This window comes from Nyctereutes procyonoides, unplaced genomic scaffold (genome assembly GCF_905146905.1).
Source record: "Nyctereutes procyonoides isolate TBG_1078 unplaced genomic scaffold, NYPRO_anot_genome, whole genome shotgun sequence".
Lineage (NCBI taxonomy): Eukaryota > Metazoa > Chordata > Mammalia > Carnivora > Canidae > Nyctereutes > Nyctereutes procyonoides.
Window position 1 is genome coordinate 39,338,511 of NW_026575024.1, and position 27,085 is coordinate 39,365,595.

The following is a 27,085-nucleotide window of genomic DNA, read 5'->3' on the forward strand; positions in this document are numbered from 1 at the left end:
AGAATATACTTGGTTAATATCAGCAAATTTGAATTTATTATGTAGTCCCCTAATCCCTGGTGTATTATATGTTATGAAACATTGTCAGATAGTAGTAGGAAACTGAGATCTTTGCATTATTTTCAATATGATAACCACATTGATGAACTGATTACATTTTTATTACATTTTACATTTTTTTCCCTAGCACAATGTTTTTATGGGAGGGTGAAATTCCTATATTTTACAATAAAGGGAGAGAAGGGACTTAAAAATAGGCACCTCATTCAGAATTGAACTCTCTGAAGTAAAAATAGGTAAATGAGAACTTGTATAACATGTTGGGTAAGTGCATGGGCTGCCTGAGTTCAAATCCCAGGTTTTTACTTACCAGTTGTGTGTACATGGTCAAACTATCTCCTTTCTATATGCTTCAGCTTCCTTATCTACATAAAGGGAATATTAGTAATACATATTGCATAGATTTGTTAGGATGCTAGGAGCTAATATTTGTAATGTTAGAAGAGTACTTAGTACCTGGTAAATGTTATCTAAGTATTAATTAAAAAATGGGAACTAAATAAAAATGTCCATTAGAGGGAAATGTTTTATAAAGATGAGATTATGACTCATGGATGTAAAATAAACACTTATCAACAATTTCATTCTGGTTCAAAGGAGGATTTATTTATTTTTATTTTTTTATTTTTAAAAGATTTTATTTATTTATTCATGAGAGACACAGAGTGAGAGAGAGAGAGACAGAGAGAGAGAGAGAGGCAGAGACACAGGCAGAGGGAGAAGCAGGCTCCATGCCTGGAGCCTGATGTGGGACTTGATCCCGGGACTCCAAGATCGCGCCCTGGACCAAAGGCAGGCGCCAAATCGCTGAGCCAACCAGGGATCCCCTCACTCAATCAATTTAAAGAGAATTCCCTAAAGAGATTTCTGGCTGTCTGATCATCTATATCTGATCTTTGAAGCATTTGTCTTCACTCTTGATTGACTGACTGGAGATCTCTTGGGGAGGCTGACTCCATAGTCAGTGCCCTGGATGACAGTCCATTAGAGCCCAGTACAGGCAGTCCCTGTGGCCCAGTGGTTTAGTGCCACATCAGGCTCCCTGCATGGAGCCTGCTTCTCCCTCTGCCTGTGTCTCTGCCTCTTCTTCTCTCTCTGTTTGTGTCTGTCATGAATAAATAAATAAAATCTTAAAAAAAAAAAAGCCCAGTTAGGGGCCAGTTTTGAATCTTAAGATTCTAAGTATCTCTGAAGCTGACTTAGAGTCCCAGGTTTCTTTGTTTGAAAGGTACTTATTGGGCTGGAAGTCTTTCTTCCTGGCTTTGAGTAGTGATTTACTCCTGGGCTGCAAAGGTTTTTCCTGGCTCTTCGTAGGCCTCTCTGTTTTCTCTATTTATTTGACCCTGTTTCTCCCTTGAGAATTTTTCAGTCCACTGAAATGCCTTTCTTGAGATTCTGCGGGCTGTATGATCTGCCATCTCTGTCTACTTCCTTTCTGGTGGCTTTGCTTTACTAAGGATAATTTGGAACTTTACTGGCTTCTTTAGAAAACTAAAGATCTCCCCAAACTGGCTCCTCTAAGACCTCTCCATTCCCATTGCTTCTGATCTTCCTTCCTCTTCTTATCATCCTTGATTTTCCCTTCAGCTTCCTTAAATTCTTTGATATGTACCTCTTCAGATCCCTACCTTCCATACTCCTCTGTCCCCTCTCTGTAAGACTTTTCCCTTCCCAGTGCAACTTCTCAACTCCTCATAGTCACTTGAACTTCAGGCTCTCTGCTCCTCATCAGGGGCTCTCAAGGGACTCAGGGACTCCCAAAAGCAACTACTTAAAGCAGAAAAGGAAGAAAAGGTACTTGAAAGCAGAATGGATGTTTTATATACTCAGGTGAGCTTTGAGCTTTGGAGACATCCAGACAGCTGCTTGATGTCTCCTCAGTATATTTTTTCACCTAAAATTTCCATCTATAGATTACATATCAGGGCAAATGAAAAATCTTGAAAGTCTCTATAAATATTGGTAAAAAACATTAGCCATCACATTGAACATGTTACCTTACCTTTTCCTTCTGCTAGAAATGTAATTTGGATAAAAAATATCAAGGGGAGCATAGACCAGAGTGTACTACTGTGTTCTGACTCATGGTTAAAATTTTAGAATGAAAGTGTAAGATCTTTGTTTGTTTGTGTATATGTGTATATTATGTATATGTGATATTTTTCTATTTTTGGATGGTATTACCAAATTAATTTATAAATTCCAGTAAAGGAACTGTATTCAAATTGGTTTAGAGGTAAATGAGAACTTATACAAATTAAATATTCTTAAAACTACCAGAAAGATAGAAACTAACTCAAATATTTTGCTTTTTAAATGACTTGGGTAAATCTTTGGCAAATAAGATTGTTTTAATAAAAACAACTGTATTTTCTGAGTTATCAGCAATAAGTATAATATGAGCATATATTTTGTTATACTTGGGTTTATTGAGTTATCAGCAATAAGTATAATATGAGCATATATTTTGTCATACTTGGGTTTATTAGGTAAGATTGTGTTATATCTACTAGTTGTTTAGATGAACAAAATTACAAATTCAACCTAAGACCAAATGTACAAGTAAAAATTCAGTAAACATTAATTGCCTGATATCCATGACTTCTTGTATATCACATATAGCAGTAAGAGAAAAATTCATGTATTTAACTTTTTAGATTTTTACTTTTGTGCTGCTGTGCTGTATAGTTAGCAGGGAAATAACTTGAGGTAATAGTGAGCTTTGTTTAATGTTCTAATATACCTGCCTAAAAATAGTTTCTGAAATCTTTTTAGTACCTTATAAACTTAGGGTTAGGCTAAATTAAATTAAGTAAATGTAGATTATTTCTAAGTAAAATACCGAAACACTAATTATTAGAACATTATATTCTTTGGCTTTTTGTATGGTACTAAATACATTTGAGTTTGTGAATAAATATGTTCTTTGGCCATACTAAAAGCTTGTACTATAAACATGTCTCTAGAAATTGAGAGATGATATATTCATAAAATTTACTAGTCTGCTATAGAATACTCACATGTGACAATTTACAGTTGTCTACTTAGTCTTCTCTATCAAATAAAGAGTACTTATGGTTAAAAATGATAATATATGTAAGTGAAGCTAGTAGGAATAAAAGGGTAGAGAAACAACTCCTAATGCAAAGTCTGCAGAATGAAGGATTTTTGTTGTTATTAAGGCAGAGTCATTTTGTCCTAAATCAAGATCACTGGTTATTTCAAAATGAGGAAGAGGAAAAAATATAATCACTTGAATAGATATGGAAAGTAATAGAAGTTTTGCAGAAGAGGATTTTCTCTGTAAGTTGGCTAAAATTGAATGGACCTATTTTGTTTTTGCCTTTTTTTTTTTTTTTTTGATGAGCCCATGATGTACTGATGCAAAACTAGAGTTGGGTATTCTCTTTGAAAAAAAAAATGAAGTTTTCTTGGATTATTGGTCTGTTCTTTTTTTTTTCTTTTTAAAGATTTTACTTATTTTATTCATGAGAGACAGAGAGAGGCAGAGATATAGGCAGAGGGGAGAAGCAGCCTCCTCAAGGAGAGCCTGATGCAGGATTCTGAGATCACACATTGAGCCGTAGGCAGATGCTATATCACTGAACCACCCAAGTGTCCCTGTTCTTTTTTATTTTTTAACTGAAGTTCAGTTTGCCAACATACAACACCCAGTGCTCATCTCATTAAGTACCATGCTCAGTACCCATCACCCAGTTACCCCATCCCTCCACCCACCTCTGTTCCACAACCCTTTGTTTCCCAGAGTTAGGAGGCTCTCATGGTTTATTCCCCCTCTAATTTTTTCCCACTCAGGTCCCCTCTTTTCCCTAATAATCCCTTTCACTATTTCTTATATTCCCCGTATGAGTGAAACCATATGATGATTGTCCTTCTCCAATTGATTTATTTCACTCAGCATAATGCCCTCCAGTTCCATCTACGTCAAAGCAGATGGTAGGTATTTGTCCTTTCTAATGGTTGAGTAATATTCCATTGTATATACACTACATCTCTTTTATCCATTCATCTATTGAAGGACATTGAGGCCCCTTCCACCACCATTTGGCTATTGTGGACATTGCTGATATGAACATTGGGGCACAGGTATCCCGGCATTTCACTATATCTGTATCTTTGGGGTAAATACCCAGTAGTGCAGTTGCTGGGTTGTAGGGCAGCTCTATTTTTAACTCTTCGAGGAACCTCCACACTGTTTTCCAGAGTGGCTATACAGTTTGCATTCCCACCAGCAGTGCAATATGGTTCCACTTTTTCCACATCCTCTCCAGCATTTGTGTTCCCTGTCTTGTTAATTTTTGCCATTCTCATTGGTGTGAGGTGATATTTCATTGTGGTTTTGATTTGTATTTCCCTGATGGCAAGTGATGAGGAGCATTTTCTCAAGTGTTTGTTGGCCATGTGTATGTCTTCTTTGGAGACATTTCTGTTCATGTCTTTTGCCCATTTCATGATTGGATTTTTTGTTTCTTGGGTGTTGAGTTTGATAAGTTCTTTATAGATCTTGGACTAGCCCTTTATCTGTCATTTGCAAATATCTTCTCCCATTCTGTAGGTTGTCTTTTAGTTTTGTTGACTGTGCAGAAGTTTTATATCCTGATTAAGTCCCAATAATTCATTTTTGCTTTTGTTTTCCTTGCCTTCATAGATGTATCTTGTAAGAAGTTGCTGTGGTCAAGTTCAAAAAGGGAGTTGCCTGTGTTCTCCTCTAGGATTTTGATGGAATCTTGTCTCACAATTAGATCTTTCATCCATTTTGAGTTTATCTTTGTGTATGGTGTAAGAGAATTGTCTAGTTTCATTCTTCTGCATGTGGCTGTCCAATGTTCCCAGCACCATTTATTGAAGAGATTGTCCTTTTTCCAGTGAATAGTCTTTCCTGCTTTGTTGAATATTAGTTGACCATAGAGTTGAGGGCCCATTTCTGGATTCTCTATTCTGTTCCATTGATCTATGAGTCTGTTTTTGTGCCAGTAACATAGTGTCTTGATGATCACAGCTTTGTAATACAGCTTAGAATCCGACATTGTTATGCTTCTGGCATTGGTTTTATTTTTCAATATTCCTCTGGCTATTCGGGGTATTTTCTGATTCCATACAAGTTTTAAGATTATTTATTCCAACTCTGTGAAGAAAGCCCATGGTACTTTGATAGGGATTACACTGAAAGTATAAATTGCCCTGGGTAGCATAGAGATTTTCACAATATTAATTCTTCCAATCTATGCCAATGTTTTTCCATCTCTTTGTATCTTCCTTAATTTCTTTCCTAAGTCTTCTGTAGTTTTTAGGGTATAGATCATTTACCTCTTTGGTTAGGTTTATTCCTATATCTTATGTTTTGGGTGCAATTGTAAATGGAATTGATTTCTTAATTTCTCTTTCTTTGGTCTCATTGTTAGTACACAGAAATGCCAGTGATTTCTGTGCATTGATTTGTATCTTACCACGTTGCTGAATTGCTGTATGAGTTCTAGCAATGTCAGGGTAGAGTCTTTCATCTTTTCTTTCTTTTTTTTTAAGATTTTATTCTAGAAAGAGAGAGAGAGAGAGAGAGAGAGAGAGAGAGAAAGAAAGAGAGAGGCAGAGACACAGGCAGAGGGAGGAGCACACTCCCTACAGGGAGCTCTCTGTTGGGACTCTATCCCGGGACTCTAGGATCACTGCCTGGGCTGAAGGCAGACACTAAACTGCTGAGCCACCCAGGCGTCCTGGCTTTTCTATATACAGTATCGTGTCATCTGCAAAGAGGGAGAGTTTAACTTCTTCTTTGCCAATTTGAATGCCTTTTATTTCTTTTTGTTGCCTGATTGCTGAGGCTAGGACTTCTAATACTATGTTGAATAGTGGTGGTGAGAGTGGACCTCCCTGTCATGTTGCTCGTCTTAGGGGAAAGGCTCCCAGTGTTTCCCCAATGAGAATGATATTTGCTGTGGGCTTTTCATAGATGGCTTTTAACATGCTGAGGAATGTTCCCTCTATCCCTACACTCTGAAGAGTTTTGATCAGGAATGGATGCTGTATTTTGTCAAATGCTTTCTCTGCATCTAGTGAGAGGATCATATGGTTCTTGTGTTTTCTCTTGTTGATGCGATCTATCACGTTGATTGTTTTATGAGTGTTGAACCATCCTTGCATCCTGGGGATAAATCCCACTTGGTCATGGTGAATAGCCTTCTTAATGTATTGTTGGATCCTACTGGCTAGTATCTTTTGACAATTTTTGCATCCATGTTCATCAGGGAAATTGGTCTATAATTCTTCTTTTTTTGGGGGGGGGTCTTTGGTTTTGGAATCAAGGTAATGCTGGCTCATAATATGAGTTTGGAACTCTTCTGTCCCTTTCTATCTTTTGGAACAGCTTTAGTAGAATAGATATTATTTCTTCTTTAAACGTTTGATGGAATTCTCCTGGGAAGTGATCTGGCCCTGGACTTTTGGGTCTTGGGAGAGTTTTGATGGCTGCTTGAATTTCCTTGCTGGTTATTGGCCTGTGCAGGTTTTTTATTTCTTCCTGTTCCAGATTTGGTAATTTGTGCATTTCCAAAAATGCATCCATTTTTTCTAGATTGCCTAATTTGTTGGCATATAGTTGTACATGATATGTTTTTAAAATAGTTAGCATTTCCTTGGTATTGGTTGTGATCTCTCCTCTTTCATTTGTGGTTTTGTTAATCTGAGTCTTTTTTCTTTCTAATAAGGCTGGCTAAGGGTTTATCTATCTTATTAATTCTTTTAAAGAACCAATTCCTGGTTTTGTTGATCTGTTCTACAGTTCTTCTGATCTCTATTTCATTGACTTCTGCTTGAATCTTTATTACCTCTCTTCTTCTGCTTGATATAGGTTTTGCTTACTGTTCTTTCTCCAATTCCCTTAGGGGTGAGGGTACCTTGTGTATTTGAGTTTTTTTCCAATTTTTTGAGGGAGGCTTGTATTGCCTGCATTCCCCTCTTAGGACTGCATTTGCTGTATCCCAAAGATTTTGAACTATTGTATCTTCATTATCATTAGTTTCCATGACTCTTTTTAATTCTTCTCTAATTTCCTGGTTGACCCTTCATCTTTTAGTAGGATGCTCTTTAACCTCCATGTGTTTGAGTTTCTTCCAAATTTCTTTTTTTTTTAATTTTTTTTTACTTATTTATGATAGTCACACACACACACACACACACAGAGAGAGAGAGAGAGAGAGAGAGAGAGAGAGAGAGAGGCAGAGACATAGGCAGAGGGAGAAGCAGGCTCCATGCACTGGGAGCCCGACGTGGGATTCGATCCCGGGTCTCCAGGATCGTGCCCTGGGCCAAAGGCAGGTGCTAAACCGCTGCGCCACCCAGGGATCCCTCTTCCAAATTTCTTAATGTGATTGAGTTCTAGTTTCAAAGCATTGTAGTCTGAAAATATGCAGGGGACAATCCCAATCTTTTGGTGTTAGTTGAGGCCTTATTTATGACCCCATATGTGATCTATTCTGGAGAAAGTTCCATGTGTACTAGAGAAGAATGTGTTTGGATGGAAAGTTCTGTATATGTCTGTGAAATCTATTTGGTCAGTGTTGATTGTTTAAGGCCCTTGTTTCTTTGGTGATGTTCTCCTTAGAAGATCTGTCATTTGCTCAGAGTGCCATGTTGAAATCTCCTACTATTAGTGTATTATTATCTAAGTGTCTCCTTAATTTGGTTTTTAATTGATTGATATACTTAGTGGCTCCCACATTAGGGGCATAAATATTCATGATTGTTAGGTCTTCTTGTTGTATAGATCTTTAATTATGATATAGTGTCCCTCTTCATCTCTTACTACAGTCTGGTATAAACTCTAATTTATCTGATATGAGGATTGCTACCCCAGCTTTCTTTTGAGGACCATTTGAATGGTAAATGGTTCTCCACCCTTTCATTTTCAGCCTGGAGGTGTCCTTAGGTCTAAAATGAGTCTCTTGTAGACAGCATGTAGATATGTCTTGTTTTTTTATCCAGTCCAAAACCCTGTGTCTTTTGACGGGATCATTTAGCTCATTCACGTTCAGAGTAACTATTGAAAGATATGAACTTAGTGTCATCCTAATACCTATTGAATCTCTTGTTTTTGTGGATTTTTTCTTTGGGCTTCCTCTTTATTTTACAGGATTCCTCTTAATATTTCTTGCAGAGCCGGTCTGGTGGTCACATATTTTTTTAGTTTCTGCCTATCTTAGAAGCTCTTTATTTCTCCTTCTATTTTGAATGACAGCCTTGCTGGTAAAGTATTCTTTGCTGCATGTTCTTCTCATTTAGTATCCTGAATATATCCTGCCAGCCCCTTTCTGGCCTGCCAGGTCTCTGTGGAGAGGTCTGCTGTTAATCTGGTATTTCTCCCCATATAAGTTAAGAATCTCTTGTCTCATACTGCTTTAAGAATTTTCTCTTTCTCTTTGAAATTTGCAAGTTTCACTATTGAATTTGGAAGTGTTGAATGGTTTCTATTGATTTTTTTGGGGAATGGTCCTCTCTGTCTCTTGGATCTGAATGTCTGTTTCCTTCCCCAGATTAGGGAAGTTCTCATCTATGATTTATCTAATGTACTTTGTGGTCTTCTCTCTCTCTCAGCCTTTTCTGGAATCCCAATTAGATGTATATTCTTCCTTCTCAGGCTATCATTTATTTCCCTAAGTGTTTCCTCATGGCCTCTTAATTGTGTTTGTCTTTTCTTCAGCTTCCTTCCTTTCCATCAATTTTTCTTCTATGCCACTCATCCTCTCTTCCCCCTCATTAGCCCTAGCAATTAGAGTGTCCAGTTTGGATTTCATGTCAAAGTTTTTTAATTTCAGCCCGATTTGATCTCAATTCTGCAGTAATGAAGTCTCTAGAGTCCTTTATGCTTTTTTCCTGAGCCACCAGTAGCTTTATAATTGTGCTTCTGAATTAACTTTCTGACATCTTATTTAAATCCATATTCTGTAACTCTGTTGTAGAGAGTACGGTTTCCAGTTCTTTCTTTTGTGGTAAATTCTTCCTTCTAGTCATTTTGTCCAGTGCAGAGTGGCTGTATGAGCAGGCTGAGTCAAAAATATCAACCACAACCTAAGTATAATATACCCTAGATGAATCCGAAGAGATCAGAGACCAGAAAATGAAAAAGAAGTTACAGAAGAAAATAAAAGTACCACTAAAGTGAGAAGCAAATTTTAAAACAAAGTAGTAAAAATAAAAGGCCAGAAGCCAAAAAGAAAAGAAAAAAGGAGAAGAAAAAAAAAGTAAAGAAAAGAGGAAAAAGAGAAAAAAGAAAAAAAATAAAGGGGTGGCTGGGGGATTGTGGTGGTGAAAAAGTAGCAGTGGAGAGAGAATGTAGAGGTCCTAGAGGGTGATCCCCTCGGTGAGTGTATTTTGTTCTGTATGTTAGAAGGTGGTCGATCCCAAATTTATATAAACCAGCAATACTTATAGAAAGTCTCAGCAATGACCCCCAAAACATAAATATAAATATGATATATATAAATATATCTAAGACATGTAATTGTAGAAATATTAAAGTAAAAAAGGAAAAAAAAACTTAAAAATGAAGAGCTGGTAAAATATTGTAGTTAAGGTGGGAAAAGAGAACAATATTGGAAAATTTTAGTCTGATCTAAAAATGAGTTGTAATGCAAAAAAAAAAAAAAAAAAAGGACCCTCTAGTTCTCTATTCTATTTTCCCTTGATTTTCCTTCAGTCCTGGAGCCTTCCAGAGTTGCTTGGTCAATAAACTTGGTCTTCTCTTGTTTTTCCAGCTGGTGTTCTGGGGGAGGTGTCTGCTGTGCCGATTCTAAGGTGTCTGTGCCTAGGTGGAGATGCCCCACTCTCTGCCAGGTGTCAGGCTCAGTGTGAGTTGTTTATCCTGTGAGGCCTTCCTTCCCTAGCAGCCTACCTTTCCCAGGCACAGGATGAAACAAAGAGGAAAGACAACAATGATGGTGGCCAGATTTCCAGCTCTGGAGTCGAGCTCCCTCTTTGTAACTAACACAGTCTCCCAGTCTGTACTGGGTTAGATGGTCCTGGGGGCTGGTGCGGGTGTGCTGATCTGCACGGCTTGGGGGCACCCAGCGGCAGGAGAGAATCCTCACTGCCCTGTGCCCTACATGCTTCTGCCAGTCCCAGGAGGAACACAGCATGCTAGCTTTGTCTTCTTGGGTGCCCTGCGATCCGGGGCCCTGTGCCACTGGACCTGCACTCCTGGGGGCCTTGTCTCCTGATGGGAACAGGTTTCAGTCACCTCTGCCTGGAGCCAGCCCACCTAACCAACTGGCTGGAGCTGTCTGGTCTTGGACTTTGTTGGGAGGTTTTGTTTACAATCTTATTACTAATAATCATTCTGTGCAGGTATTTTATTTCTTTTTGATTTTAGTCTTGGAAGACTGTATATTTCCAGGAATTAATTTTTTTCTTCTGGACTCTTCAAGCTGCTGGTGTATAATTGTTCATAGCAGCATCTCTTACTCCTTTGTATTTCTGTAGTATCAGTTGTAACCTCTCCTTCATTTCTGATTTTTTTGGGGCTCTTTTTTGTTTTTGATTCTATACTGAGATCTCTGTTCCCCAATTGCAGTAGTTCCAGAATGAAGTCTGTTTTTTACCCTTTTAACTACTGTCTAGCTCTTTTGTTATTACTGTTTTTTGTTTGTTTTACAATATAGTATGCAATCTAGAAGAACAGTTACTATCTTATGTGCACATTGACAGATATTTCAACTTGCAGTTGGATAAAACCAATTATGAGCAAAATGTGAGTTAGTGCTTTGTGTATGTACATATAGGATATCCATGAGGGAGCAATGCTTGACAATTTTCTATCTTATTTATTACTGAAAACCTAGGATATAGGAAAAGATACATTGGGAGTGCTGATCAAACATACTTGTGTGGAAAGGAAGGCAGCGAAATGCCATTTAAATAAAAGAAGTTAGCCTCTGGTGGTGATTTACATTGTATTTACCAAGAGTAGGTAGTGGTCAAAAGCATGCTGTTTGGTTTTGGTTTATTGCTGAAGGAAAGACTGATAATTATTAATACTCTCAAATTATAGCTTTTAGGTACATTTATGCCTTTTTGATATACCATATGAGAAACTGGGCAGCAAGGATAAATCTGGCTACGAGGGAAAAGGATGCTCATGGGAATTTTTAAAATGAAAGAGAAGAAATAAAATTATTTCTTCATGATGCTGATGATTCTAATAAGACCATTTTGAGTGACTTATTTGAATGACGTCATAGCAGTATATTTATTCAATATGTTGAATTTGCTTTAAGCTTTAGTTTAAGCTCAAAATATCCCATTTTTAAAATTTGCAGATGAGAGATTAGAATTTCTTTGTGGTATAAATGACTTAAATTTTGAGTCTTTCCAATACCATTCTTTGATAATTTCTTTACATTTGGAGAAAGAAATACGTGGTTTATTGTCACATGTTAAGAATGAGAAAATGAATAAGTACTTTTTAGAGCTAAATGCAATTTGAGGGAAGGATTTGAAATCTATCTAACTTTGCATCCCAGGTTGGAAAGTCAAACTTTATGTCTTCATTTGTGATATGCTTATCAATTTAATCAATGATGGAGTTCTGAAACCCATCAGTGAGAAGTCTTTATAATTTCTGGGTTTAAAATAGTACAAATATCCAGAATTTTTTTGACAAAGTTAACAAATATTTAATGTTGTTCAACCACATATAATTGGGAATCAGGACTTTCTAATTTGGTAAAAGTAGAAAGAATAGAAACTTATTGGATGTGGAACTCGAGGTCTTCTGGCTTAAAATCTTTGTCATTGGTCCAGGCATTGACAGCTTGGTTAGAGCACAAAGTCTGATCTTTTTCACTGATGGAAATCATCATCATCATCATCATCATCATCATCATCATGTAATGATACATTTTTCAAAATAATATCATTTGGAAGTATTTCTTAACTACTGTAGTATTCTGAATATAGATGCTAAAATAGTTTGTCACCTTTGTAAAACTTTTGTTAAAAACAGTAGTGTTTGTTGAGAGCTTACTATGGAGCAAATATTATTCTAAGGGTAATGAACTCATGTTAACTATGAAGGAGCCAGTTGTTTGTAGACAGGCATGGAGAAAATAAATAACTTTTCAAATGTCACCCAGTTGTTAACTTGAATAGAGTTAGTCTGGTAGGAAAGTCTGTACTCTTTGCCATTATCTGGCAAAGGCAGACAATAGTGTAGGAACCTTTGAGGTGGTTTTTTATTTTGAAGTCTTCAAACATCTTTCTCTACTCTTTTAACATACAATTTTCCCATATTCTCATCTTTTTATTATTACTGCTACTACTGCCAACACTGATGAGTATTTTGAGTAGAATCCTTTAAGGAGAGAGGTGATTACAAAGAAGAGGATGCTTTGGAGACAGATAGAGGAAAGATCACTTTTTTGGCCACAGATCACATCCTTAGTCTTGGCCAATTTTTGCTGTGGCTGGTGGGGCCCAAAGTCAATTTAAGTGACTCATAACTTATCATTCCTCATCTCCCAACACTTCAAAATTACATGCTCATTTAAGTGTGTCTTAGTGAATTAGTAGCATTATCTTTCCCCTTGAAAGATTTGCACAGATCATAAGTACTTTAAAAAGTTTAAGTTAATATCTTTCCTAGAGGTATATTAAAAAGCTTTTTATGTATAGTAATACAGTTTAAAACATTGATTTCATACAGCTGTGTTTAATGTCTACTTGTTAAAAATGAATGAAACTCTATTTATAATATTGCCATAAAACATTTGAAAATATGTCAGGTTGTAGAATGTAACATTTTGGTTTGTTTTCACTAGACAAGCTTGTTGGCTGTTACCTGCAGAACAGAGCTTTTTCTCTTTTAAATCTAGCAGCAAGCACCCTCTAGAGTGAAAGGCTAATACAATTTGATAAGAAAAGCAGTTTCACTCATTCAGATATTCTTAATCCATCTCATTTTGAGGGACGTTTGTTACTTAGAAGTAGCAAAGAGCTGAACCTACATGTTTTTGCTCTGAGTAAATTTTCTTTTCAAGGGTGACTTCAGGTAACTAGAATGAAATAGAAATAAGCTTGTTCATAGTGAAAATTTATTTTGTCTTGGTGGTCATACATCTTTTTCTTATCTTCTTATGAAACTAGTGGTACATAATTTTATTTTAAATTTTATATTTTTATTTTCATAATAATAAACATTGAATTTTTTGTTGGTCAATATAACATGTCTAAATATACTGAATGCCTATTATATATGTGCTACTACATTTGTACTGATGAATGTGTAATAATTACAGAATAAGCCACAGCCCTGGTACTTAAACATGTATTTCCACTTGTCTAGTATATCAGATTGTGACCCATACTGGCTCTTGTATCAAAATTGTCTTTATTAAATAAATTAAAACTATTACTATTTTTTATTACAGAAGAAAATACTCAGGAAACTTCACAGGTGAAGAAAAGTTTGAGTGGAAAAGTTTCTCTCTATAGAGGTGACATCACATTGCTAGAGGTAGATGCTATAGTCAATGCGGGTGAGTACTTGATTTTTTGTGTGATGTATTTGTTATATGAGTATTATTTTAAAATATTTTTCATAAACAGGAATATAAATATTTTAGAAAAAGATGATCTTCCTGGTAAGAAATTATCTTGTGTACTTCCCTTCTGGATTAAAAACACTGAAGGTTTATTTTATGTATGTGCTATAGTTAATTTTTGAGACTAGGGCACTGGACCACTGGAAAAGTGATAGGTTGTTTCAGAAAGTTCTTCAGAGAGAAGAACTCTATTGTTCGTTTCATGCTTGAGTTAATAATTAGCCAACATAAAAATAAATTCATCAAGCTTTTTCCCTTTTTTTGAAGAGCTTGTAAAGAGATAATTGAACGCCAGAAAAAAGTAAAACAGAAAGTAATTATTTCTGCGATTTCCAAATCACAGTTTTTGGTTGCTACTTTTCATTTTAGATATGAAATGCTTTAATTATTTTAACAACCAATTAAGTAATTTTTGTGTTTGAATATTGGGGAAATTAACAGTGTTATTTATGGTAGTGCTATATATTTTATTATGTGGCTGTATATCAAGAAATATATAGTAATTGAGATTCTATAAAAATGTCAATAATAAGAGGATTTTTAATGATTTTAATTTATGTAATTGAGGCTTTTTTCAAGTTGAAAATGATGAAAACAAATTTGGACTTAGATAAAGAGAAGCTTTATTCAAAAAGATTATTACAGTAAGGAAAAGAATATTATCTTAATAGGAGGAGGAAGAATATTGCAATAGGAAGAATCACTTCTACCATGAGATCTATAAGCATCTCAAAGATCAAATACAAAGGGGCTTTTCTCCCATAGAGAGGAGTAAACAGGGTAAAAAATTTTGGGTGTAGGGTACTGGGATGAGTTGGTGACAAGATTGGAGAGTTGATCAGGGTCAACTGAGGTCAGCTGATTCTTGGGAGGGGTCATTTGAGAGGAGTTGTTCAACTTCCATTGCTCAAGGGTGGGTCAAAGTCCAGGGCTTGGGAGAGGGGGAAAAAAGCCAGACTAGAGTTTGGTCAACTCCAATTAACAGCCATTGACCAGTCAGAATGGTCAATGGAGACAAATAGTTCAGCTGATCATTTATGAGTGAAAGAATGGGAATTTGAAGAATCTGCATCTTGGTCTTATCATAGGTTACAAGAGATCATCCATGATTTTTATCTAAGTCATATGGGGAAGAGTAGTTCTTTGCCGTATGCTGTTTTATGGAACACAAAAAAGGTGAGGGGTAGTTTTTTTTGGCAGTCCTTGTTTTCCAGGAGTACAGGATTCATGTAAAGTTCAACATTGTCTCAAGGTTCCCTCTGGTGATGAAAAAATTCACACAGGATAGTAATTATATGCCTTAGTGGGTGAACAGAAGGGTCTCATAGAGAACTGGAACATTAATATAGTATAGTTTTGGTGATCCTGCAGGAAGTCTGGAAGCCTAGTCAGCTTGTTACTCCCTTTGAATTGGCTATCAGTTGCTTTGTACTGTCTTTGCTTTACTATGCTTAGAGCTGTTTTTCTCTTTCTCTTCTGATGCCTCTGTAATTCCTTTCTCCTTGCTTGCCTCTCTAAAATGCAAAACTCTTCATGAGAGAGGATCTGTCTCCATCATTTAATACCCACCCAATATGAATCCCTTCTTTTGGACAGAATTCTATCCTCATATCACCTCATAGCTACAAGTCTTTATAGCTATGTCTTTATAGCTAGTCTCTGTTGACTATTAATTTGTGGCCTTTGTATCTGGATGCTTTTCTCTGATCTGTGGGGCCTCTGGAGATGACATGCCCTTAGAAAGAATCTTATGAACTCCTTTTCAGTACAAAGGTTTAATAACATCACTGTAGTTATTAAGTCAATAATGATTTATTATATACAAAATTCTATAGTCATATGAACTTTAATTAAAAAAAATTTAAAAGCTTTTATATATATATATAACACCACCCTTCCTGTATATTATTGTAATTTATAGCTGTTGATCCTATAGCTCTGTGGAGTACAATTAATGACATGTATTTCCTTTTTAAATACCTGAAGACCTTTTTCATGAGTTTTCTCTTTCTTGTTATTAACATAACATTGAATTGGCTCTGTTACACACTTAATAGCAGTAATTATGGTTTTTCTTGGGTTTTGTAACTGTATACCTATGTATCTCTCCCTTAAGGCTACAGAGTAGTCTTTTCCATTATTTGTGAAACCTTCCAAAGCAATGTCATGCCATTACGTTCTTAATAAACACTTGTCATTTTGCCCATATCATCAGATTTACATGTATTATTTTTCATATAATGGTTTTAAAACAGATCTTCAACTTACCTTAGAATTGCATAAGTTTTCCTTAAAATTTTATACACACACATACATATGTTATATGTTATATATACATAAATGTTATACATACATATTCATATATATATAAATTATTCTGCTATTAGAGTAAAATAGATATTTAAGGGTTTAAAAGAACTTTAAGGTCTGAATTGTTTAGAAATAATTAAGCATGTTCCTTAACATGAGGCTTCAAAAATGAAGCCTTGATACTGTAAAAATGAATACTTGATACTGTATATGTGTTATATTGAACTATATGCAATTGAACCATATGCTGTAAGCATCTCTCACCAATAGTACATTCAGCAATGAGGACTTGACACAGTGAATCAGTATGGCTCTGATTTTAGAAATTATTTAATCAATCAATCAATAAAAATGATTATGGGATAATTTTCATTGAAACAGAATAAAATGAAAGCATCACTATTGGAAAAACATCCCATCACTAGTTTGATTCTTGTCCTTGCCTGAATGTGTAATTTTTTCATAGCTGCCACACAGCATAAAGGGGTTTGATGACTTAATATGAAGGCAGACAGCAACTTTTGCTCACTCCCAAAAACATTTGGCACCTTTAGCTCACCTCTATGGCTGAGATAACATTATAATTTGGACATGTTCTACATCTCACAAGGACAACCTCATCAGGAAGTTCTTGGGTATATAGACAAAAGATGCCAAATGTACAGTGTAATGACTCTATTTACAGCTTTCTGCTGTGCATTTTGTTTGCCTGGTGTGTAAGTAGAAGAACAGCTGTTAATCTTTCAAGTGAACAAGGAGACATGGCAGGAGACTTCAGAGATTCCAGACACCTCTAGTTAGAAGTGAATGAGAGTCAGTGCCCCTAGTCAGGTTGCCAAAGCAGCCCAGAAATAATTTTCCATCAAATTTATTTTATTTATTTATTTTTTAAAGATTTTATTTATTCATGAAAGACACAGAGGAGAGAGAGAGAGGCAGAGACACAGGCAGAGGGAGAAACAGGCTCTAAGCAGGGAGCCTGATGTAGGACTGGATCTCAGGACTCCAGGATCACACCTTGGGCCAAAGGCAGGCACTAAACCACCAAGCCACCCAAGGATTCCCTTCCACCAAATTTCTAAAGTTCTTTTTCCATGCCCATATTAATATTAGTATATTGGAACACCTGGACTTACTTGCCATTAAGCTTTTTCCTAATAAAGTACTTTTTGTCCTTCCTGGATTTCTTTAAATGAGCCCCAGGATGAGCCTCTTGTGTGTAATTTTTATTTTTCTCTGTAGGAAATAATACATAGTTTAATAAAACAGATTTTATAGGCAGTAGGGTGTGTAGGGCAGTAGCACAAGTTTTAGAGTCAGGCAGATCCAGATTCAAATTCAGGTCCATTTTTTTGTTTAAACTTTTTATCTTGAAATGTTTATCAGAAATTGCAAAGGTAGTATAAAGAATTCTGTGTACCTTTCATCTTCACCTGTGTAAGCCTCCCCCAATGGTGACATCATATACTAGTAGTACAACATCAAAACCAGGAAATTGATATTGGTATATTATTATTAAACATACTATAGACCTCATTCATTTTTCACTATTTTTTAACCTCCGTTTATGTGTATGTATAACTTCTCTGCAGTTTTATCCATGATCCATGGTTATCACTATAATCCCAATACAGAACTCTTCGATTATCACGAAAAGACCTCTTTTAGTAGTGGGACTCGCCTCATTGCCCTCCTCTCCTTGTACCCCCCATTCTTCATGTCTATGGTTTTGTCATTTTAAGAATGTCATACCAATGGAATCATACAGCATCCTTTTAAACATAAAACCCTCGAGCTTCATTCAGATTGTTGCATGTGTCAGTAGTTCATTTCTTTTTATTGCTGAGTAGCTCCCTTGCATGGATATACCAGAGTTGTCTAACCATCTACCCACTGAAGGACATTTGGGTTCTCTTCAGTATTTTGCCATAACCAGTAGAACTAAAAATTCATGTATAGGTTTTTGTATGTGGCAGCATATAGGCTGATTTGTTTACTGTGACTAGGTCCTCATATAATTTTGTATTAAGGCTGTTGGTCAAGGAGTTACGGTGTTTGCTAGAGTTTGGGGGAGAATAAATTTATCTAACTTATGGCTCAATATTATATCATTAGAGACAATTTTACTTGTACTATAATCACAGAAAAATATTTTCTTGGTGATGTAACTGTTATTCATTTGTGGATTGTGGACTGTGAAAAAGTGGTTAACTCTCCAACTCTAATGGTCTGTCTTTGGCCAAAGATTAATTCAGTTTGCCATAAATAGGATTTTTTAAAGTGGAAAATGAGGAAGGTTGGTTTATTTTGGTTCTTCGTGTCCCTACCCCAGCATGCCAAGGAGAGGTTCATTTACATTGTGGTTAATCATGGAGGGGTTGGAGTTGGATCAATCATTGTTTTAGATGTGTCTCTTCAACTTCCTGACCAAATGACCTTCAGTAAATTATTTAACCTTTTGAGCCTTAGTTTGTTCATTGGTAAAATAGAGATAATAATCTCTCAGGGCTTCTCAGAGTTGTGAAAATCAGAAGAGATAATGTATACAAAGCACTTCACACAGTAGTGCCTCATATATAGACACACTCAGAAAGTGGTAGCTTAGTTATAATATCAGAAAACTGACTTTTTCTATGAATGTCACAAGGCAACTCTGCATGTTTTTCAAGTCTTAAGCACAGATAGTTATTACTAACTACATGGGTTTGTCCTGTGTGTCCACAACTTTAGCTGTTATACTATTTACTTGAATTTTGTAGGAAAAATTGTCTAATTCTGAGTCTCTCTGTTAAATGCCTAATTTCTATGACATTGTTGGTAATTTTTATGAGCTAATGGCCTAGAAGAATTGTTTTAATTTACTTTAGTGATGTGTTTTTACTGTATTAATTGTGACTGTCATAATTGTCTCAGAAATTGAGATAGTGACATGACTGGATACCTAATAATTTAATAGCTGGGTATAACTTAATTAAAAGAAAAGTTGATATAGAATATCTGAATATCTACACAGGAAAATCAGATACTGGGATGGGAGAAATTTTGCTTTATAGAAGTTTCCTTAAATATTCATCTCTACTTCCTTAAAATGTTATTTTTATGTATTCATTTGTAAAACATAAATAAGGCATATTTGAAATTAGAGTTCAAATCATTGAGAAAATAGGTTCATTTACTTTCAGAAATATTTTAGGATAATTGACAGCAATAGCTTGATTCAATATAAATTTCATCTCTACTAACAAAGCACGTAAGTTTTATTTTTTATTGAATTTCTGTATTATATGTTTTAACATTTTGTTGGGCAATAATAGACACAAAAACACACACATAAGTGTACAGCTCAATGTAACTCCATCCAGATCAAAAAGCAGAACATTACCACTACCTTGGAAGAGCCCTTAGTACATCCTAATATTTTGTAGTGAATACAGAATAGTATATTTACTGTCCTGGCTTCTAGTAGCATAGATTGGTTTTGTCTTTTTTTGTATTTTATGTAAATGGGGCCATATGATATATATTACTCAATATTTAGCTCTTTTATCTTACCATTATATGTAAGATTGATCTATATTGTTATATACAGATATAGATCATTTGTTATTGTTACATAATATTTCATTTTGTGAATATGCCACAGTTTGTCCAACTTACTATTGATGGGCATTTAGGTAATTTCTAGTTTGGGATTATTGGTACTTTAGTGAACATTCTAATATATTTGTGTGTATGAGTTTGTGTATGTGTATTTTTGTGAATTGATATCTGTATATAGGCAAAGGGGAAAGAATTACTGTTTACCACTCTCTCCTTTCACTTCCCCTCCTATGCTATGCCAGAACCTGCTGAAAAGTTTCAAAATCATCAGTATGGGGATCCCTGGGTGGCGCAGCGGTTTGGCGCCTGCCTTTGGCCCAGGGCGCGATCCTGGAGACCCAGGATCGAATCCCACGTCGGGCTCCCGGTGCATGGAGCCTGCTTCTCCCTCTGCCTGTGTCTCTGCCTCTCTCTCTCATTCTCTGTGACTATCATAAATAAATAAATAAAAAAAATTAAAAAAAATCATCAGTGTGGATAGCTGTCATTTGGCCAAACCTGTGGGATATATTTGAATAGACAGGTGTGGGAAGAACCATTTTGGGAATGAGATCTCAACAGTGGCTGCAGGTTTAAGTATGAGCTTCTGGCTACAAGGATCTCAGTGTGTTCCCTTTATGGAGTGTGAGGATGGACTGAAAATAGGATTTATAAGGGATACTGGGAAAAAGGGATTTAAATGGCTCTAACAACCATTATCATTCCCAGACAGGAAGATGAAGGATGTTAAAGATGTTAAAACTCCTGGAATAACCTACATTTTTAATAAAAATTCCTTTGATATTTCTGGGATTTTGTTCTGATGGTAGTTTTTATTTTTTGTTTTTATTTTAAAATTGACAAATGTTCTAAAATGTATCTGGTATAATAAAAGGATGAGATTAGCCAAGAAATATCTGAAAAGGGAGACATGGCAGAGGTTAGAGAAAGAGTCAGTCACACAATCCCAAATTGAAGTAAACATATGAAAGCTGTAGTAATTAAAAAATATACATCACTATCTCACACCTTTCATGAATGTAAGTTCTATATGGCGTTTAATGTAAATTAAAGTAAAACGTAGAAGGAAATATAAGAGATTATGTCTCTTGCCTTTGGTGGGAAAACAGTCTGAATTTAATACCAAAGAAACAAACCAATAAGAAAAAGACAAAAAAAAAAGACTAAAGAATTTGACAACATAAATAGATTTGACAACATAAAAGTCACGCCATAAATGTCAAATTGGAAAGAAATATTATTGACATATATGACAAAAGTTTTACTCTTGTTATAATAATAATAATATAAGGTTTCCTCGATTAAAAAAAGACAAATGTCTAATAGAAAATCTGGTTAGGAATATGAGCATGAAACTTGAAACATGGAGGGGTGCCTGGGTGGCTCAGTTGGTTAAGTGTTTGACTCTCAATCTCGCCTCAGGTCATGATCTCAGGGTCTGGGATTGAACCCTGCATCGGCCTCTGCACTCAGCATGGAATCTGCTTGTTCTCCTCCCTCTACTCTTCCCCTTCACTTGTCTTCTTTCTCTCTCTCTAAAGTAAATATATAAATAAAATCTTTAAAAAATAAAAAATTAAAAACATGGAAATGCCTAATAAATATATGAAAAAAGTATTCAATACTATGAGGATGCAGTGAAAGAATAAATGAAAAAGAGGCTTGTGATGTGAATCATCATTTTTTATTTGTTCTTCATCTCAACATATTTTTCAAAATATTTCAACTCTTTGATTTATCACTTTTTTTTTCTGATCTACATTTTTTTCTGAAAGAATTTGTGTAATCAAACTAAGACTTAAATGCTCCAAGAAATTAGAAGACAATTCTCAAAAGGAAATTATTGCCAAGGGGGATAAGATGGCTATTAAGAAATTACTCTCTGAGTTTTCTTCTTCTGTTTTTGATCTCTGCTATACTTTTAGGGGAATAACCCTAGGAATTAAATAATAACATAGTGTTCAAAGGACTTGAGAGACTAAAATTATGAAAAACAAATATTCAGAGAGAAAGTGATAGCGGCTGCTTGGGCACTTGTTCTGTGTTTACAGGTATTTTGTTCTCTGAGAATTCTTCAGTGCACTTAGGAAAACTTGTGTTTTCTTTATCACACATACTGGTCAACTGGATTTTTATTTTTTTTATTTTTTATTTTTTTTAAAATTATTTATTTATTTATTTATGATAGTCACAGAGAGAGAGAGAGGCAGAGACACAGGCAGAAGGAGAAGCAGGCTCCATGCACCGGGAGCCCGACGTGGGATCCGATCCCGAGTCTCCAGGATTGCGCCCTGGGCCAAAGGCAGGCGCTAAACCGCTGCGCCACCCAGGGATCCCTCAACTGGATTTTTAAAAATATATTCTTAAAAATTTTGTTGGGGTCTGATTACAGAACGAATATAGTTTAATATTTAAAATAGGGAAAATATAAAATGCAAAGAAGAACAAAACATCTGTAATTTTTCATTTCAGTGGTCATGCTTCAGGTTCTTTTCGTTTCATATATGTACTTTGAATTTTACAAAATAATGCTTAATTTTTTTTAAATATTGTGATCATTTTTATATGTTATTTTAATAGCTGCATCCTACTCCGTTACACACGAGGATTAATTTATTTAACTGTTCTCTCAATGTTGGAAATTTAGATTGTTACAAGTTTTTTTTACTGTTATAAACAGACTGTGACAAACATCCTAGCAGATAAATCTTTGTAAACATCTTAGCTCCCTTGGAATAAATTCTTGTTTTTTTTTTTTTAAAGATTGTATTTATTTATTCATGAGAGACACAGAGAGGCAGAGACATGGGCAGAAGAAGATGCAGGCTCCCTGCCAGGAGACGGATGTGGAACTTGATCCCAGGACCCTGAGATCATGACCTGAGCCAAAGGCAGCTGCTCAAATTCTTTGAAGTGGAATAAATTCTTTGAAGTGAAATAATGAGAGTATGAAAGTTGTAATTTTATTTATTTAGTTAGTTTTTAGTTTTTAAATTTTTAATTTATGTAGCCAAATAGCTCTGTGGACAGATAAGATGAACCTGTATCTCATAAGTTCTGAGTATCTATTTAACATTAAATTTGATGAGTTTTTTAAAAAATCTGTGCCTTAGAATTGTACTTCATTGTTTTAATTTCCATTTCCTTGAAGACAGGGTCCATACCTTGTGATATTACCTTCTGAAATAGAAAGCAGGATTTTACCTATGCAATTTTATTGGTACTGATAAGGTATAAATAACTTGCTGGTGGTAGTCAGGAGACATTGGATGAGGTTGAGTTGGTTGCAGGCCTGAAGAGAAGAGTACTGAGTGTCAAGTGAAATACCCAAGAGCTGAAGTTCAGTGTCACTGTTTCTCTTCCAGAAATTCAAGATGGTAGGGTCAGAGATAGGCACTGAAGTTTCTTAAATGAAAGAGGATTTTACTTTCAGAGTAAGTAGTAGCTGGCATCTACTATAGCACTTGACACTGATGGTATGGCTTTGGTTCTTAGAAGTCACCAAGTATGGTTTCTCTGAAACTTGAAGTCTTTATTGTAGCAAGAAAATACTAGAGCCCACCCCTGGGGCTAGAATGGGTGGAGTTTCATAGATGCCTTATGAACCAGAACATTCCCACTTTGTGAAGAGTATTGGCATTTACTGTAAGCATCCCCAGGTTCAGAAGCTACACTAAGCTTTCTCAGTGCTACTTTCCATGTGGACTGAGCCAGTTGAACTGAGACTGTGGAGCGTAAGCACTCATGCCTATGTTAGGAGGAGTGGCAGGGGGCAAGCAGATTCTGATTCAACTGGTAGTTAACAGTAAATACAAATACTCTCTGCCATAGCTTAATTCTTATGATTGCATGACTTATCAGAAATTGATTACAGTTAAATCTAAGTAAAAAATGAATTTTGTAATGGTGCCAAATGACATTTCATGAGGCCTAGCAGCTATCTAATACTCAAATGCAACCTTTTTTGGAATTCTCCATGCTCTTTTTCTTTTTAAAATTATACAGTAAAATTTAAATTTTCTGGTGTACACTTCTAATTAATTTTAACTGAAGGAAATGTATATTTTGTTACATATACAGGTCAACTTAATTTCTAAAAATTTCTTCTTTGTGACTTCTGTGCAGCTTGTACTTGTGGACTCAAAAGCATCTAGATGATAGTCATTACATTCTTTTGCCTCGGTGCAATTGTAGTCATTTGGCTATTTACTTAATTTTTCAATTAAGGTCTTCTTTATGTGTGCAGGGAAAGGGAAAAATGACATTGATTTCTGGATTCCAATCATTAATTCATATAAAAACTAGGCTTCATGGTAATATTGAAGAAAATTAGCTTATTAGTAGAAAGTAGACATCTTCATATTTGAATGAAATATAAATCTATTAAACTACAGTTTCAGAAAACTTACTGATTTTTATTAACCTCATGTTTAGTGAATAGTCTCTTTATGAAGTAAATTCTGTATACTTAAAAAGGAAGATGTCAATGCTTGATACTTGAGTGGGAAGAATATTCTTACTTATAACTCAGATTTGGTGCATTTTGATTGACAAATGGTTTATTGAACTTGGTGTTATATAAAGGAAGATTTTGGCTATTTTGATAAGAAAGAAAGGTTGAGAAATATTTTTCAACACTCTTAGCCACTTTAGATTTCTCATTATAGAAGCAACAAATGTTTTACTTTAATATAGGGACAGAAATAAACATTTTATTTTGACATATTATCAGTGGTTTTTTTCACTACTCCTTTCATTCTTATAACTGTTTGAAGAAACAGATTAATGGCATGAAATTTCCCAGGCTTCCTTTGACCTTGAGGTATAATCTGATTTGCTTTGTTAAGTTTTAATTTTATGACACATCACATCTTTGTTGTATCTAAAATTAAACTTCAAGGTAGAGGTATATTTTTTCTATGTTGGGATTGTGAACAGAATAAATTACCAGAGAATTATGTTTAAATGAATGTGTAAGTATAGGAATGTTGACTAGGCTAGCAACACCTCCTCACATAAACAGCTTGTTAATGTGCAATCAGTCACTGGAGTTGCCATGAACTTGAAGCTTAATGAACAGGTGGAGAAACAGGATGAATCCCAATCCATAATGGATCTGAAAGTTTATCAGGCAATTTCACTGATCATTAATCCATTTTGCTTGGCAACTTAATTTATCGCACAGTTAGAATGTTCATCCCTTGGGTCTCCAGGTGGAAATTAATTCAGAGACATGTCCACTCCATGGGGTTTAAGAGACCTGCTTAAGCTTTGTGAGGACATTTAAAAATAAGTTATTTTAAATGCATAAAATAGTTTTCTCTTATCATTCCTTTTGTGTTTATCCTTAAAATGGGTGGATGGTATTACAGGATAGTATATCCTGACAGTGAATTAAGGTTTATTTGTTCATATAAGAAAATTTCCAAGTTAAATAGACAAATAGTTGGTTTTAATTCATTGGTGGAATAAATAAATAAATGTGTTAAATAATCCTGTGAATATAATTCTGTCTTTACATATAGAAAAATTCTTGATCTTAATGCATTTGATAGCATCCATATCAAGAAGTAATGAGCAAAAGAAATTATTTCTTTATTTTTTAAATTAATTACTTTTTTAAAAAAGATTTTATTTATTTATTCATGAGAGACACATAGAGAGGGGCAGAGATGTAGGTAGAAGGAAAAGCAGGGTCCCCACGGGGAGCCTGATGCAGAACTCGATCCCAGGACCTCAGGATCATGAGCTGAGTCAAAGGCAGATGCTCAACCACTGAGCCACCCAGGTGCCCCAAGAAATTATTTCTTTAAAGCTCAGAACTTTACATCTTCCAAATACTTAGAAATTCTCTAATTGGATTAACTTATGGCTTATTATTTAAAAATGCCTATTAAAGCAGTGTTCTTTGACAGTAAGGAAAAAATGCAACCTGCCTCTCTTAGGTGACACTCTCACGCTGCTTCTGCTTAGAATTTGCAAAGATTAGCCTCTTAATTGGGCTTGACTTAGGACCTGGCTATGGTTTAAAATAACCTCAAAGTCAGAAACACATTTTCTTCACTTTTTGAAGACATGATTTATAGGGCATAGAAAGTTAAATTGAATATTGATCCTTGAAAAGCAAATGTGTCCTGTAAAAAAGACGGAACAAAAGAACACAATAAAAAATGATAGAGTGATTGATTGTGCAAAGCCTGGGGACAGGAGCCACCTCCTCAGATGTCATCTTTTCTAGGCATCTGTAGCTCTGAGAGGGTGATAGGAATGAAGTGTTAGAGGAGATTAGTTGCACCCTAGCATGAACTGTTACATTTTATAAGAAGATTGAGGAAGGCTGGTAACAAATCATTTCTAAGAAGGAATTTGAGGAATGAGGAATAGAACACAAGATCAATAATATCTATGATATATCTCCAGAGGGGACATCAGGGAATTCCTTATAATTTCTCAAGCCCTGTAGCACTTTCAAAAAGAATTTAAGTCAGTAAAAAATAATTGGGATGACAGAAAACCTCAAACTGGCATAATGCTGTCATTGATTGGATGTGTCAGGCAAATTGTGGCTATCATTCTTACGAGCAGGCTGATTAAAGTAGTATCTTCATAATCTAGAGGGGTTTAGTGTTGAATTATCCTGGCACCTTTCCCAAATCCCCCTTCTGAGTCTTTGGCATTTTTCCCTGGAACATATTGCAAACCTGTGCCTTGTCACTTTAGAAACAGGACTTTTATTTTTAAATTTAGAAGAAAATGGTCATTGAGTCCAGTATTAGTTTTTGGGAATCAAACCAAAAGAAAAAAAAATCTACAGAGCATTGTTTGACTTTCCTTTTCTTTCTTAGAAGACTAATGATTGCAATAAACTCTCATGGTCCTCAGAATCACCCAGAAGCTTGTTTTAAATGCTGTTTCCAGCCTCTAGTACCCCAGGATTTATATTCAGTGAGTCTAGGAGATGCCCTTGGAATCTCTAATTAATAGGCATCCTGATGTAGAAGTCTGCATATCCTTTTGGGGGAATCATTTCCCTAAATGATGTAGCTTAAAGCATGCCAAGAAAAAAAAAAAAGCATGCCAAGAAAGGTCTATGCACTTGCTCTTTGGTATTCTTTTTCAGACTTTTTTTTTTTTAATTTTTCAGACATTTTTGAAATCTCTCTTCAGGGCTTTCACAGATATATGTTGGAAAGAGTTGTATCTCCCTTTGCTCTCTTACAGCAACCTGGACTTTAATATTTACTTTTCCCTTTCTTCCCATCCCTTTCCTCTTTATTGTCCTCTTACTGTATCCTTTTCTCCCTCCCTTCCTTCCTTCTAATGCATAGTGTTAGAATTTGTGCCTAATTTTCTGCCAGACATTGGGTCTCCAGAGGATACATGTATATTGTTTTAAGCCATGTAGTTTGTGACAAATTTTGTAGTGGCAGCACTAGGAAACTAATAATTAAGAGGTTGAGCCCTGAAGTTAGAAAGATAGGGATTTTGTTTTTGTTGTGATCATA

General features: G+C 35.4%; 1 protein-coding gene across 1 annotated transcript in view; it reads left to right on the top strand.

Moving 5' to 3' along the window:
- The window catches only part of MACROD2 (mono-ADP ribosylhydrolase 2), a 1,896,077-nt gene that overhangs the window by 63,344 nt on the left and 1,805,648 nt on the right, over positions 1 to 27,085 (top strand). The window contains exon 3 of the mRNA XM_055345329.1: positions 13,497 to 13,604. Coding sequence (XP_055201304.1) covers positions 13,497 to 13,604 — 108 coding nt within the window. The remainder of the gene's footprint in view (positions 1 to 13,496; positions 13,605 to 27,085) is intronic.